Source organism: Carcharhinus amblyrhynchos, chromosome 1 (assembly GCF_965287045.1).
Source record: "Carcharhinus amblyrhynchos chromosome 1, sCarAmb.v2.hapA, whole genome shotgun sequence".
Classification (NCBI taxonomy): domain Eukaryota; kingdom Metazoa; phylum Chordata; class Chondrichthyes; order Carcharhiniformes; family Carcharhinidae; genus Carcharhinus; species Carcharhinus amblyrhynchos.
This window is the reverse complement of record NC_137324.1, coordinates 103,039,067-103,051,353: the sequence shown is the minus strand read 5'-3', so window position 1 is coordinate 103,051,353 and position 12,287 is coordinate 103,039,067. Positions and strand designations below refer to the sequence as shown.

At 43.7% G+C, this 12,287-nt stretch overlaps 1 protein-coding gene across 7 annotated transcripts in view; it reads right to left on the bottom strand.

Annotated features, from left to right (window-relative positions):
- Window positions 1–390: 390 nt before the first annotated feature.
- The window catches only part of LOC145343552 (prominin-1-A-like), a 214,943-nt gene continuing 203,046 nt past the window's right edge, over window positions 391–12,287 (bottom strand). For all 7 annotated transcript variants that reach the window (XM_080189811.1, XM_080189804.1, XM_080189813.1 and 4 more), the window contains 2 exons: window positions 10,507–10,550; window positions 391–530 (listed from right to left, as the gene is read on the bottom strand). Coding sequence is in view for 1 of the 7 variants with exons in the window: in XM_080189815.1 (XP_080045941.1) it covers window positions 10,529–10,550 (22 nt within the window). In the remaining 6 variants the exon portion in view is untranslated. The remainder of the gene's footprint in view (window positions 531–10,506; window positions 10,551–12,287) is intronic.

Sequence of the window (12,287 nt, the reverse complement as noted above, 5' to 3'; positions counted from 1 at the left end):
TACCCAAACAACACAGCAGCATTAGTCCCAACATTAGTAATAGGCATTCCATTATTAAGTGTATTTTTCCATTTAAGGATTAAATTAATTCATCTTTCCAAACAATAAAAGTTAACTTGATCACAGTTTATGCATACAAAACAATCTACATTAATTACAAAAATGGTTCAATATTGTAATTCACAATATCCAAAATCAACAGATTGTGAAAACTGCTTACAAAGTTTGAATTATTCAGAAAACAAAAATGTAACAGAACGATTATAATGAAAGTGCCAAGATAATAAAGTATAAGCAGAAATGATTTTGCACAGTGAAACACCACGCTATATTGTAAGATAGTAGAATGCAGAAATTAAAAATTACTCCAAATGTTCAACTATTTATTCACAATATATGTCAATAATAATTGGGATAATAAGGTGCACATCAATTAAGAGATGCGCTGGAGCCACTTCATCTGAAGGCCTTTCGCAGGGGACATAGATATGGATTAACTGTTGGGCCCACCAAAATGCATGAAGGTCCTCCTGTTGGTGGCAAAAAGAGTCATGGCAATATTAAATTTGAAGAAAATACACAAGTCATTGTAGGGTTCAGTAGTTTGACTGATGTGTTCTTGATTCTGTTTTTGTTCTCTGATCCTGGTACACTTACTGGATTGCTTAGGATTCTAGGTGAATCTGAGAAGGACCTACAACAGTGGGGGGCAAGTTGAAGCCCAGTGGACCACAGGGCTCATTGAGTGCAACCCATGAGACATTTTATTGATCACTGCCCACACGCAGGTTTGCCACATTCCCTGATCTCCATCTGTGTAGTTTTTTTTTCCTACTGGTATGACTGAAACAATACATACATAAAGCAACAGAAGTGAAGTGGGGTGCATAGGGATTGCACAAAACATTAACTGAGAGTCGTGAGCTCCCTCTGCTTCTGAAGTGTAAATACTTACTTTCTTTCCCATTTGAGGTTATCTTATATAGATAATTATGGAATTTTAGTAACTCACTATGGAATATTTGCCATGTATTAAATGTATTTAATCTTAATGAGGTCGTTGTTAGTGAACAGGGCTGATTTCAATCTCGAGGTCCACTGGGACGAAGGAATGCTATTCACGTGGCCTATTTAGTAGCCTAGGTTATTTGTTTCAGATGGATTTGGGGCTCCCTGGGAAAGAAATCAGGCATGAACAATGTCCTATAAATTCTGAGATATTTTAAAGTTCTGTAAATGAACTGTTTAGAGTAGTCTCTGATTTGCTCTGAGATAAATTAGACACAGTAAAAAGTCTGACAACACCAGGTTTTAGTCCAACCTATTTATTTGATAATATACTCACAAGCTTTCGAGGTGAATGGAGAGTTCTGGCCTCAGACAGAGCATATAAAGCACAGACAGTTTAGAGATTACTGATTAGAATGCGAATCCTTACACCTAACCTGCTGTTCAAGACCTGAAGTGGCTGATAATGTGAGTGGAAGGAGCACTGATCACAGGTGAAAGAGATGTGTATTGTCTCCAGACAGTACAGTAAGTGAGGTTTTGCAAACCCAGGCAAGTCACGGGGGTTACAGATAGTGCGACATGAACCCAAGATCCCTGTTGAGACCGTCCTCATGTGTGCGGAACTTGGCTATCAGTCTCTGTTCAGCGACTCTGCGCTGTCGTGTGTCGTGAAGGCCGCCTTGGAGAATGCTTACCCGAAGGTCAGAGGCTGAATGCCCGTGACCACTGAAGTGTTCGCCAACAGGAAGGGAACGGTCTTGCCTGGTGACTGTCGAGCGATGTTCATTCATCCGTTGTCGTAGCGTCTGCATGGTCTCCCCAATGTACCATGCTTCGGGACATCCTTTCTTGCAACGTATCAGGTAGACAATGTTGGCCGAGTTGCAAGAGTATTTACCATGTACCTGGTGGATGGTATTCTCACGTGTGATGATGGTATTGATGGGTTCTTGATAAGAGAGGGGATTAAGGGTTATGGGGAGAGGGCGGGAAAGTGGAACTGAGCCACAACAGATCAGCCATGATCTTATTGAATGGCGGGGCAGGCTCGAAGGGCTAGATGGCCTACTCCTGCTCCTATTTCTTATGTTCTTATGTTCTTATGATCCGGCATGTCTTGCAGAGGTTGCTGTGGCAGGGTTGTGGGGTATTGTGGTCACTGTTCTCCTGAAGGCTGGGTAGTTTGCTGCGAACAATGGTCTGTTTGAGGTTGTGTGGTTGTCTGAAAGCAAGAAGTGGGGGTGTGGGGATAGCCCTGGCGAGATGTTCGTCTTCATCAATGATATGTTGAAGACTCCGGAGAAGATGTCGTAGCTTCTCCGCTCCGGGGAAGTACTGGACGACGAAGGGTACTCTGTCCACTGTGTCCTGTGTTCGCCTTCTGAGGAGATCGGTGCGGTTTTTCGCTGTGGCGCATCAGAACTGCCGATCTATGAGCCGAGCACCATATCCTGTTCTTATGAGGGCATCTTTCAGGGTCTGGAGGTGTCTGTCACGATCCTCCTCATCTGAGCAAATCCTGTGTATACGGAGGGCTTGTCCATAGGGAATGGCTTCTTTAACATGTTTAGGGTGGAAACTGGAGAAGTGGAGCATTGTGAGATTGTCTGTGGGCTTGCGGTACAGTGAGGTGCTGAGGTGACCGTCCTTAATGGAGATGCGTGTGTCCAAGAATGCAACTGATTCTGGGGAATAGTCCATGGTGAGTCTGATGGTGGGGTGGAATTTGTTGATATCATCATATAGTTGTTTCAGTGATTGTTCACCATGAGGCCAAAGGAAGAAAATGTCATCGATGTATCTAGTGTACAGCATCGGTTGAAGATTCTGTGCAGTGAAGAAGTCTTGTTTGAACCTGTGCATGAAGATGTTGGCATATTGAGGTGCAAATTTGGTCCCCATGGCTGTTCCATGTGTCTGGATGAAAAACTGGTTGTTGAAGGTGATGACATTGTGGTCCAGGATAAAGCGGATGAGTTGTAAAATTGCATCTGGAAACTGGCAGTTGTCAGCATTGAGTACTGAGGCAGTCGCAGCAATGCCATCGTTGTGGGGGATGTTGGTGTAGAGCGCTGAGACATCCATTGTGACGAGGAGTGTCCCTGGTTCAACTGCTCCGTGTGTGCTGAGTTTCAGTAGGAAGTCCGTAGTGTCGCGACAAAAGCTGGGGGTTCTTTGTACAATGGGTTTCAGGGTGCCCTCGACGTAGCCGGAGAGGTTCTCACACAGAGTTCCATTGCCCGATACGATGGTTGGACTAAAACCTGGTGTTGTCAGACTTTTTACTGTGTTTACGCCAGTCCAACGCCGGCATACCCACATCATGACTACTATCGACACCACAAACTGCCGGATCCAAGTGGAGAGGATCTCCAAGAAGATTGCGCATATCGACACAGACATCAAGTTTTTACAGAGATGCAAGAAAGCAGACAAGATACCAAAAGGACTACAGATCACGAACCCACTCAGGGCAACCTATAACACAGACTACGCTGAGAGACTTTGCCGTCGCACCTCTCTCACACTTCTCAACCACCTCATACACCAGCTTTACAGCAAACGCCGCACCCTGGAAACTAAAATGGAATACATTTTCTCAACTTGTGCTCAGGATGCAGACCAACTGCGAAACTCTGCCAAGCAGATGAGACAAAGAAACTACACCACCTACATGCACACCAAGAATAGGAAACTTGAGAAACTCGGCATCACCGCCAGCAACAACCAAGCCTCCCCCGGCACCACAGTAGAAAACAGCACTACCGCAGGGAGGTCTATTGTCAACTTGTCGGACTACACACTTCAACCAGACGAAATCGAAGTTCTCAGCCGAGGGCTCAATTTCTGCCCCACCACCAAAATGGACCCCATCAGTCTCGCAGTGGACACAGAGGAATTCATCAGGCGAATGAGGCTGCGGGAGTTTTTCCACAAACCCCAAGAGGCCAGCAACGAACACAGTGAGACAGTCGATGAACTAGAACAGCCGACAGAGATCCGCAGTGCAACAGCCTAAGAGGAAGGAATCCAATTGGACTCCTCCGGAAGGCCGCTGCCCCCGACTGGACTTGTATGCCCAGATTCATCAGCTGCACTCACAAGACAGCCCCGAACATCACCCAAGCACAACGCAACGCCATCCACGCTCTCAAGACAAACCGCAACATTGTCATCAAACCAGCAGACAAAGGAGGGGCCATCGTCATACTGAACAGAACGGATTACTGTAAAGAAGTGTACCGACAACTAAACAACGAGGAACACTACAGACAATTACCCACAGATCCGACCAAAGAACACACTCGTCAACTCAACAATCTGATCAAGACCTTTGATCCGGACCTTCAGAGCACCCTCCGTGCTCTCATTCCACGTACTCCCCGCATTGGAGATCTCTACTGCCTCCCAAAGATACACAAGGCAAACACACCTGGCCGTCCCATCGTATCGGGCAATGGAACTCTGTGTGAGAACCTCTCCGGCTACGTCGAGGGCACCCTGAAACCCATTGTACAAAGAACCCCCAGCTTTTGTCGCGACACTACGGACTTCCTACTGAAACTCAGCACACACGGAGCAGTTGAACCAGGGACACTCCTCGTCACAATGGATGTCTCAGCGCTCTACACCAACATCCCCCACAACGATGGCATTGCTGCGACTGCCTCAGTACTCAATGCTGACAACTGCCAGTTTCCAGATGCAATTTTACAACTCATCCGCTTTATCCTGGACCACAATGTCTTCACCTTCAACAACCAGTTTTTCATCCAGACACATGGAACAGCCATGGGGACCAAATTTGCACCTCAATATGCCAACATCTTCATGCACAGGTTCGAACAAGACTTCTTCACTGCACAGAATCTTCAACCGATGCTGTACACTAGATACATCGATGACATTTTCTTCCTTTGGCCTCATGGTGAACAATCACTGAAACAACTATATGATGATATCAACAAATTCCACCCCACCATCAGACTCACCATGGACTATTCCCCAGAATCAGTTGCATTCTTGGACACACGCATCTCCATTAAGGACGGTCACCTCAGCACCTCACTGTACCGCAAGCCCACAGACAATCTCACAATGCTCCACTTCTCCAGTTTCCACCCTAAACATGTTAAAGAAGCCATTCCCTATGGACAAGCCCTCCGTATACACAGGATTTGCTCAGATGAGGAGGATCGTGACAGACACCTCCAGACCCTGAAAGATGCCCTCATAAGAACAGGATATGGTGCTCGGCTCATAGATCGGCAGTTCTGATGCGCCACAGCGAAAAACCGCACCGATCTCCTCAGAAGGCGAACACAGGACACAGTGGACAGAGTACCCTTCGTCGTCCAGTACTTCCCCGGAGCGGAGAAGCTACGACATCTTCTCCGGAGTCTTCAACATACCATTGATGAAGACGAACATCTCGCCAGGGCTATCCCCACACCCCCACTTCTTGCTTTCAGACAACCACACAACCTCAAACAGACCATTGTTCGCAGCAAACTACCTAGCCTTCAGGAGAACAGTGACCACAATACCCCACAACCCTGCCACAGCAACCTCTGCAAGACATGCCGGATCATAAGAACATAAGAACATAAGAAATAGGAGCAGGAGTAGGCCATCTAGCCCTTCGAGCCTGCCCCGCCATTCAATAAGATCATGGCTGATCTGTTGTGGCTCAGTTCCACTTTCCCGCCCTCTCCCCATAACCCTTAATCCCCTCTCTTATCAAGAACCCATCAATACCATCATCACACGTGAGAATACCATCCACCAGGTACATGGTAAATACTCTTGCAACTCGGCCAACATTGTCTACCTGATACGTTGCAAGAAAGGATGTCCCGAAGCATGGTACATTGGGGAGACCATGCAGACGCTACGACAACGGATGAATGAACATCGCTCGACAGTCACCAGGCAAGACCGTTCCCTTCCTGTTGGCGAACACTTCAGTGGTCACGGGCATTCAGCCTCTGACCTTCGGGTAAGCATTCTCCAAGGCGGCCTTCACGACACACGACAGCGCAGAGTCGCTGAACAGAGACTGATAGCCAAGTTCCGCACACATGAGGACGGTCTCAACAGGGATCTTGGGTTCATGTCGCACTATCTGTAACCCCCGTGACTTGCCTGGGTTTGCAAAACCTCACTTACTGTACTGTCTGGAGACAATACACATCTCTTTCACCTGTGATCAGTGCTCCTTCCACTCACATTATCAGCCACTTCAGGTCTTGAACAGCAGGTTAGGTGTAAGGATTCGCATTCTAATCAGTAATCTCTAAACTGTCTGTGCTTTATATGCTCTGTCTGAGGCCAGAACTCTCCATTCACCTCGAAAGCTTGTGAGTATATTATCAAATAAATAGGTTGGACTAAAACCTGGTGTTGTCAGACTTTTTACTGTGTTTACGCCAGTCCAATGCCGGCATACCCACATCATAAATTAGACATACAGAACCTAGCAAATACACAAGTCATAATCAAATATTAAATTTTGCTTCCTTGACTTTGGTTCGATTTATTCCAAATTTGAGAGCAGTTCTTCGTTTATTTTATGATAACGAATTGTTTCTATACATTAATGTATTTCACACCAATTATATATTAAACTTGCTCAAACTATTTACTAATTTAGAGATAAACCAACTATCACGTAATCAGATCAACAAATTACTGGTTTCTAAATAAAGTACACAATTGACCATCCATTAGCTCATCTGGAAAGTTAATACACAAACATATACAGAGACCGATTCTGGAAGAAGATTCATCACACGGCAGGAACGATTTGCTTTGCAAAACTGAGCCAGCAGGAGATCATTGAGCCATCATGGTCCAAATAAATACCCAGTCACATATAAGCTATTTGATCATCTCCTTAGTTTGTATTTCCCATTTTACTAAGGCTCCATATAAACTGTCAAGACTTAAATGACTTCCTGCTGTGCACTGACATGCCCCAAGAACATAAGAACATAAGAAATAGGAGCAGGAGTAGGCCATCTAGCCCTTCGAGCCTGCCCCACCATTCAATAAGATCATGGCTGATCTGTCGTGGCTCAGTTCCACTTTCCCGCCTTCTCCCCGTAACCCTTAATCCCCTTGCCTATCAAAAACCGATCTACCCGCGTCTTAAGTATATTTAGCAAGGCAGCCTCCACCACTTCAACGGGCAGAGAATTCCAGAGATTCATCACCCTTTGAGTGAAGAAGTTCCTCCTCAACTCCATTCTAAACTGCGTCCCCCCCACCCCTTATCTTGAGGCTGTGCCCTCTAGTCCTACTGTCCTTTGAGCTGGAAGAGCCTCTCCACCCCTACCCTATCCATCCCATTCATCATCTTATATGTCTCAATGAGATCTCCCCTCATTCTTCTAAACTCTAACGAGTACAAGCCTAGTTTAGAACATCGAACATAGAACATTACAGCGCAGAACAGGCCCTTCGGCCCACGATGTTGCGCCGACCAGCTTTTTAAAAAAAAAAACACTGACCCACTAATCTAAACCAATCCCTTTTCGTCCATAAACCTATCCACAGATATCTTAAACACCCCCAAACTAGGCGCATTTACAACTGCAGCAGGCAGGGCATTCCAGTCCCTCACCACCCTCTGGGTAAAGAACCAACCCCTGACATCCGTCCTATAACTACCCCCCCTTAATTTAAAGCCATGCCCTCTCGTGCTAGCTTTCTCCATCCGAGGAAAAAGGCTATCACTATCCACCCTATCTAAACCTCTAATCATCTTATATGTTTCAATAAGATCCCCTCTTAGCCTCCTCCTTTCCAGCGAAAACAACCCCAAATCCCTCAGTCTCTCCTCATAGGACCTCCCCTCCATACCAGGCAACAGTTTATTCAGCTTCTCCTCATAGTTCAACCCCCTCAACTCCAGTATCAGCCTAGTGAACCTCCTCTGCACTCCCTCCAAGGCCAAAATATCCTTGCGTAAGTGCGGCGACCAAAACTGCACACAGTACTCCAGCTGCAGCCTCACCAGTGTCCTGTACAGTTGCAGCAAGACCTCCCTACTTTTATATTCAATCCCCCTCGCTATGAAGGCCAGCATCCCATTTGCCTTCCTGACCACCTGCTGCACCTGCAGGCTGGGTTTTTGCGACTCATGCACAAGGACCCCGAGGTCCCTCTGCACCGTAGCATGCTGCAGTTTTTCGCCCTGTTAGTAATAGTCCTTCCTACCATTATTCCTACCAAAGTGGACAACTTCACACTTACCAACATTAAATTCCATTTGCCAGTTCCTGGCCCATTCGCCCAGCCTATCTAGATCCTTCTGCAGACTTTCCACACCCTCCACACAATTTGCCGTTCCACCAATCTTGGTGTCATCAGCAAATTTCGACACCATACACTCGGTTCCCTCCTCCACATCATCTATATAAATGGTAAATAGCTGAGGCCCCAGCACCGACCCCTGGTCCAGCACCGACTCCACTAGTCACCAACCGCCAATCCGAATAGCACCCATTGACCCCCACACTCTGCCTCCTATTTGACAGCCAATCCCCTATCCACGCTAACACCCTACCCCCAACTCCATGCCCCCTAACCTTCTGTAATAACCTCCTGTGCGGCACCTTATCAAACGCCTTCTGAAAATCAAGAAACACCACATCTACCGGCTCTCCTCTATCCACCACCCTAGACACATCCTCATTGAACTCCAATAAATTCGTCAGACACGACTTCCCCTTAACGAAACCGTGCTGCGTCTGCTCTAACAATTGCTCTATTACATTTACTTCCTGTCCTCAGCTTTGAGAATTACATTGTGTCATTCAAGCTCCAATAAGTTTAACAGGCTATTAATTGGAGGCATGAGGGTGGCAGTCTACTATCTACTCCTATTTTGAAAACTGCAATGTAACCCAAAGGGTTTAGAAGATTGACACACTATCCAGGAACCCCATTTTCAAAGTCTGCCTACAACTAGCCATGCCCCCATGAGCGATTGAAAATCTAGCCCCGATTTCAAAATAAATTTCAAAACAACTAATGTTTCTTTTCCTGTTTTTATCAAATGATAGACAGCACATTTCTGGGGTGTTATAAGCAAGCTTGCACTTGGCCATTCTAGATGTCAAAATTCTGTTTTGTGCTTTGAAATTGGCATGGGACCACCAGCTCACAAATGGCAAAGTAACAATAATATATGCATAAATGGGCTATGGGGCTGCATTTTGTGCCCTCCCTACCACTCCACTGGATGTTTTTGTGGGAGGTGGTTGGGGTGGGGGGAGGGGTATCATGGGCAATACAAATACTGCTTTCCCTCTCACACCCCAACTTGTCAGGTGCTGAAATTGGCAGCCCACCAGCCAGGGATTTACCTGGCTCTGGAATCCATTGAAGTTCTTTTGGGGCGTACTTGGAGTCCCAGAGATGTAGACAAGGGAGTGCCCTCCACTATATTCCCTGAAGTCGATGACTATCTCCTTCATTTTGTTGATCGAGGGAGAGATTATCGTTGTTGCACCAAATCACCAGATTTTCAATTTCCTGTATTGTCTCTCCTCATTATTTGAGATGCTGTAGACTTCAGTGATGGTAATGCCACTGAATATCAAGGGGTAACAGTTAGATCCTTAGTCATTGCTGGGCACTTGCGTGGCGCAAATGTTACTTGCCACTTGTCAGCCTAAGCCTGATACTGACCAGATCTTCTTGCATTTGTATATGGACTAATTCAGCTTGTTGTTTTCAGTGCAAGACAGGAATTAGACTAAATTGATTTGTTCTGCAGGCCTGGAATTCATGACACAATACTCAGCATACGATTTTTAAAAAAGTGGTCAGATAATGAGGGAAGTTACCAATCTATTCTCACCAATGGAATTTTGCTCAATTTGGGGGCAGGGATGGAGCTGGCGTTAGTGGGTATGAGAAGAGTTGAGAACACATGCACCTTCGGTTTCTGGATAAAATTTCTTCATTTCAGTTGATTCACTCAAGGCATTTAGTTAAAGAATTATAGCAAAGTAGCCTATCAACAAGGTAGTGATAATTTCCTAAATGTGGAAAACTATAAGCAACATCTTGCAATTTTGAAAAGTGCTGAAATTATACATTGTACCAAAATATAATGAAACAGTTGAAACAGTTTTTTTTACAAAGGGGTATTGGATAGAAAGCATTTGTGATCTGGAATGATCCACTACAAGACATTGATGTTTTCTTCCAGATGTTCTAATCAGAAGCTTTCACCATCTAGAACACGAATGGAAGAAAAACAATGGTCTCCTAACTTAGTATTTTACACTAAATGTGTTGATCACGAGATTAACCATTAGATTAAATGTATAGAAACATCCAATAAATTCCTTTTACCCTAATCACATTCAACTATCCTCATTTATATTTGCATGAAGATAGTCAAACAGAATCCAAATAGTGATGAAACACTTAAGCAAGCAGCTTAATTCTATATTAAAATTGCAGTTTTAAGAAACCTACCTCAAGTAGCTGCCCAGTGCATCTACCAGTATTCAATTATACTGCTACAATTTTAGACAGAAATGCAAAAAGTTAGCATAGACAACATTTCAACATTGTAGCTATCGCATTTAATTTTAATGAAAATTTACTCAATATATTGAAGGATTTCTTTGAAAATGTCCCATTCTGTTAAACTCTAAGATTTAAGTCACTACCTCTTCAGCATAATTACATATTTATCAGAAGTGTCAATTGTGCAATACATGATATATTTATATATATATATGAGAAAAAGTTAAACATTTGTATTAATAAAACAAATTTAAATACTCAAGTAGCTTCAGTCTGCAAAGCACAAAACATTTAACAATTCTGAAATGCAAGCAATGCCATTGTCTCCCACTACCTAGAGGAATTTAAGAGGCAATACTACGGCACACAAGGAAGGTCAACACTACTGGATAAGGAATAAGGACTGGTTTCCTCTATGGGGTAGGAGAATGTTGTCACAATAATTAGTATATCTGTCTCAGGCAATTGTTGGCTATTTTAAAACAAAAATTTAGGGCTGTATTTATAACGGATGAATTCAGCTTAGACATTTTTAGAACTTGATATGAAACTTAATGCAAAAGCATTAAATGAAAAATTAAGCGCAATTTACAAATTACAGTTAAAATTGCTTGATAGCGTGTTCAGGATCATGTTGTGAGCACGTCCTATATTCTGTAAATTTTATTTTGAATGATCACCATTAACAAGACTTCATCTTATTTAATGACATTCAACTGTCATGTATCTTTTGCCTTGACAGCTTTCTTTAGTCTATACTCCATGCACTTTTCAATCAGGGCTTTGTCTGCATTCATTCCATGTTAATAACCAAACCATTAATTTTTCTTTGGATCTAGGGATGAAATCTCTAGTTTCAGATTTTCATCCAAACTTGAGCATGCTTTCTATATTTTTGTGATGTGGATCAGCCAGGTCATCAATGCTGTCACTCTTACTGACCACAGTGACCTGGGTCTGGGGGTGCAGTGAGGGAAAAATAAAAAGCTCTGGAGTCCACATGCAATTTCTTTGTGGTGATCCTTGCTGGAAAGTACATGACTACTAGATGATGACTCTTCATAAACTGCAATTTGTCTCCTGAAACAAAATACATCCAGAATTTCTCCAAAAATTAATAAAGTACTGGAGTGTTAACACTACTTGGGGAACGACAAACAGGGTCAGTCTTCAAAGGAGAAAGAATATTACAATAACTTCATACAGAATTGTTGTCTTCTTGTTTTGGACAATATATCTCTCAACCATCACCAAAGTCTAAGTAGCAGGTCATTCATCTTGTTTGCTGTTTGTGTACTAATTGGTCGGCACATTTACTTACTTCACAGCAAATACTTTTTGGACATGATGCTCTTTGAGCCACCCAAATGATGCAAAATGTTACATAAATGCACCATAAAGACAGCAAAGATGCATGATTAAAAATACAATATACCTAAACGAAATGAAGGGTAGTCATCATAACATATTCCCAATACGACAATTCATGGAATTATTTTTGATTTGATTTATTGTCACACGTATTAACATAGTATAACTATTGTTTCTTGCGCGCTATACAGACAAAGCATACCGTTCATAGAGCAGGAAACAAGAGACTGCAGTATCAATCATTGCTAGGGTGTAGAGAACGATCAACTTCATGCAAGGTAAATCCATTCAAAAGTCTGACAACAGCAGGGAAGAAGTTGTTCTTGAATCGGTTGGTATGTGACCTCAGACTTTTG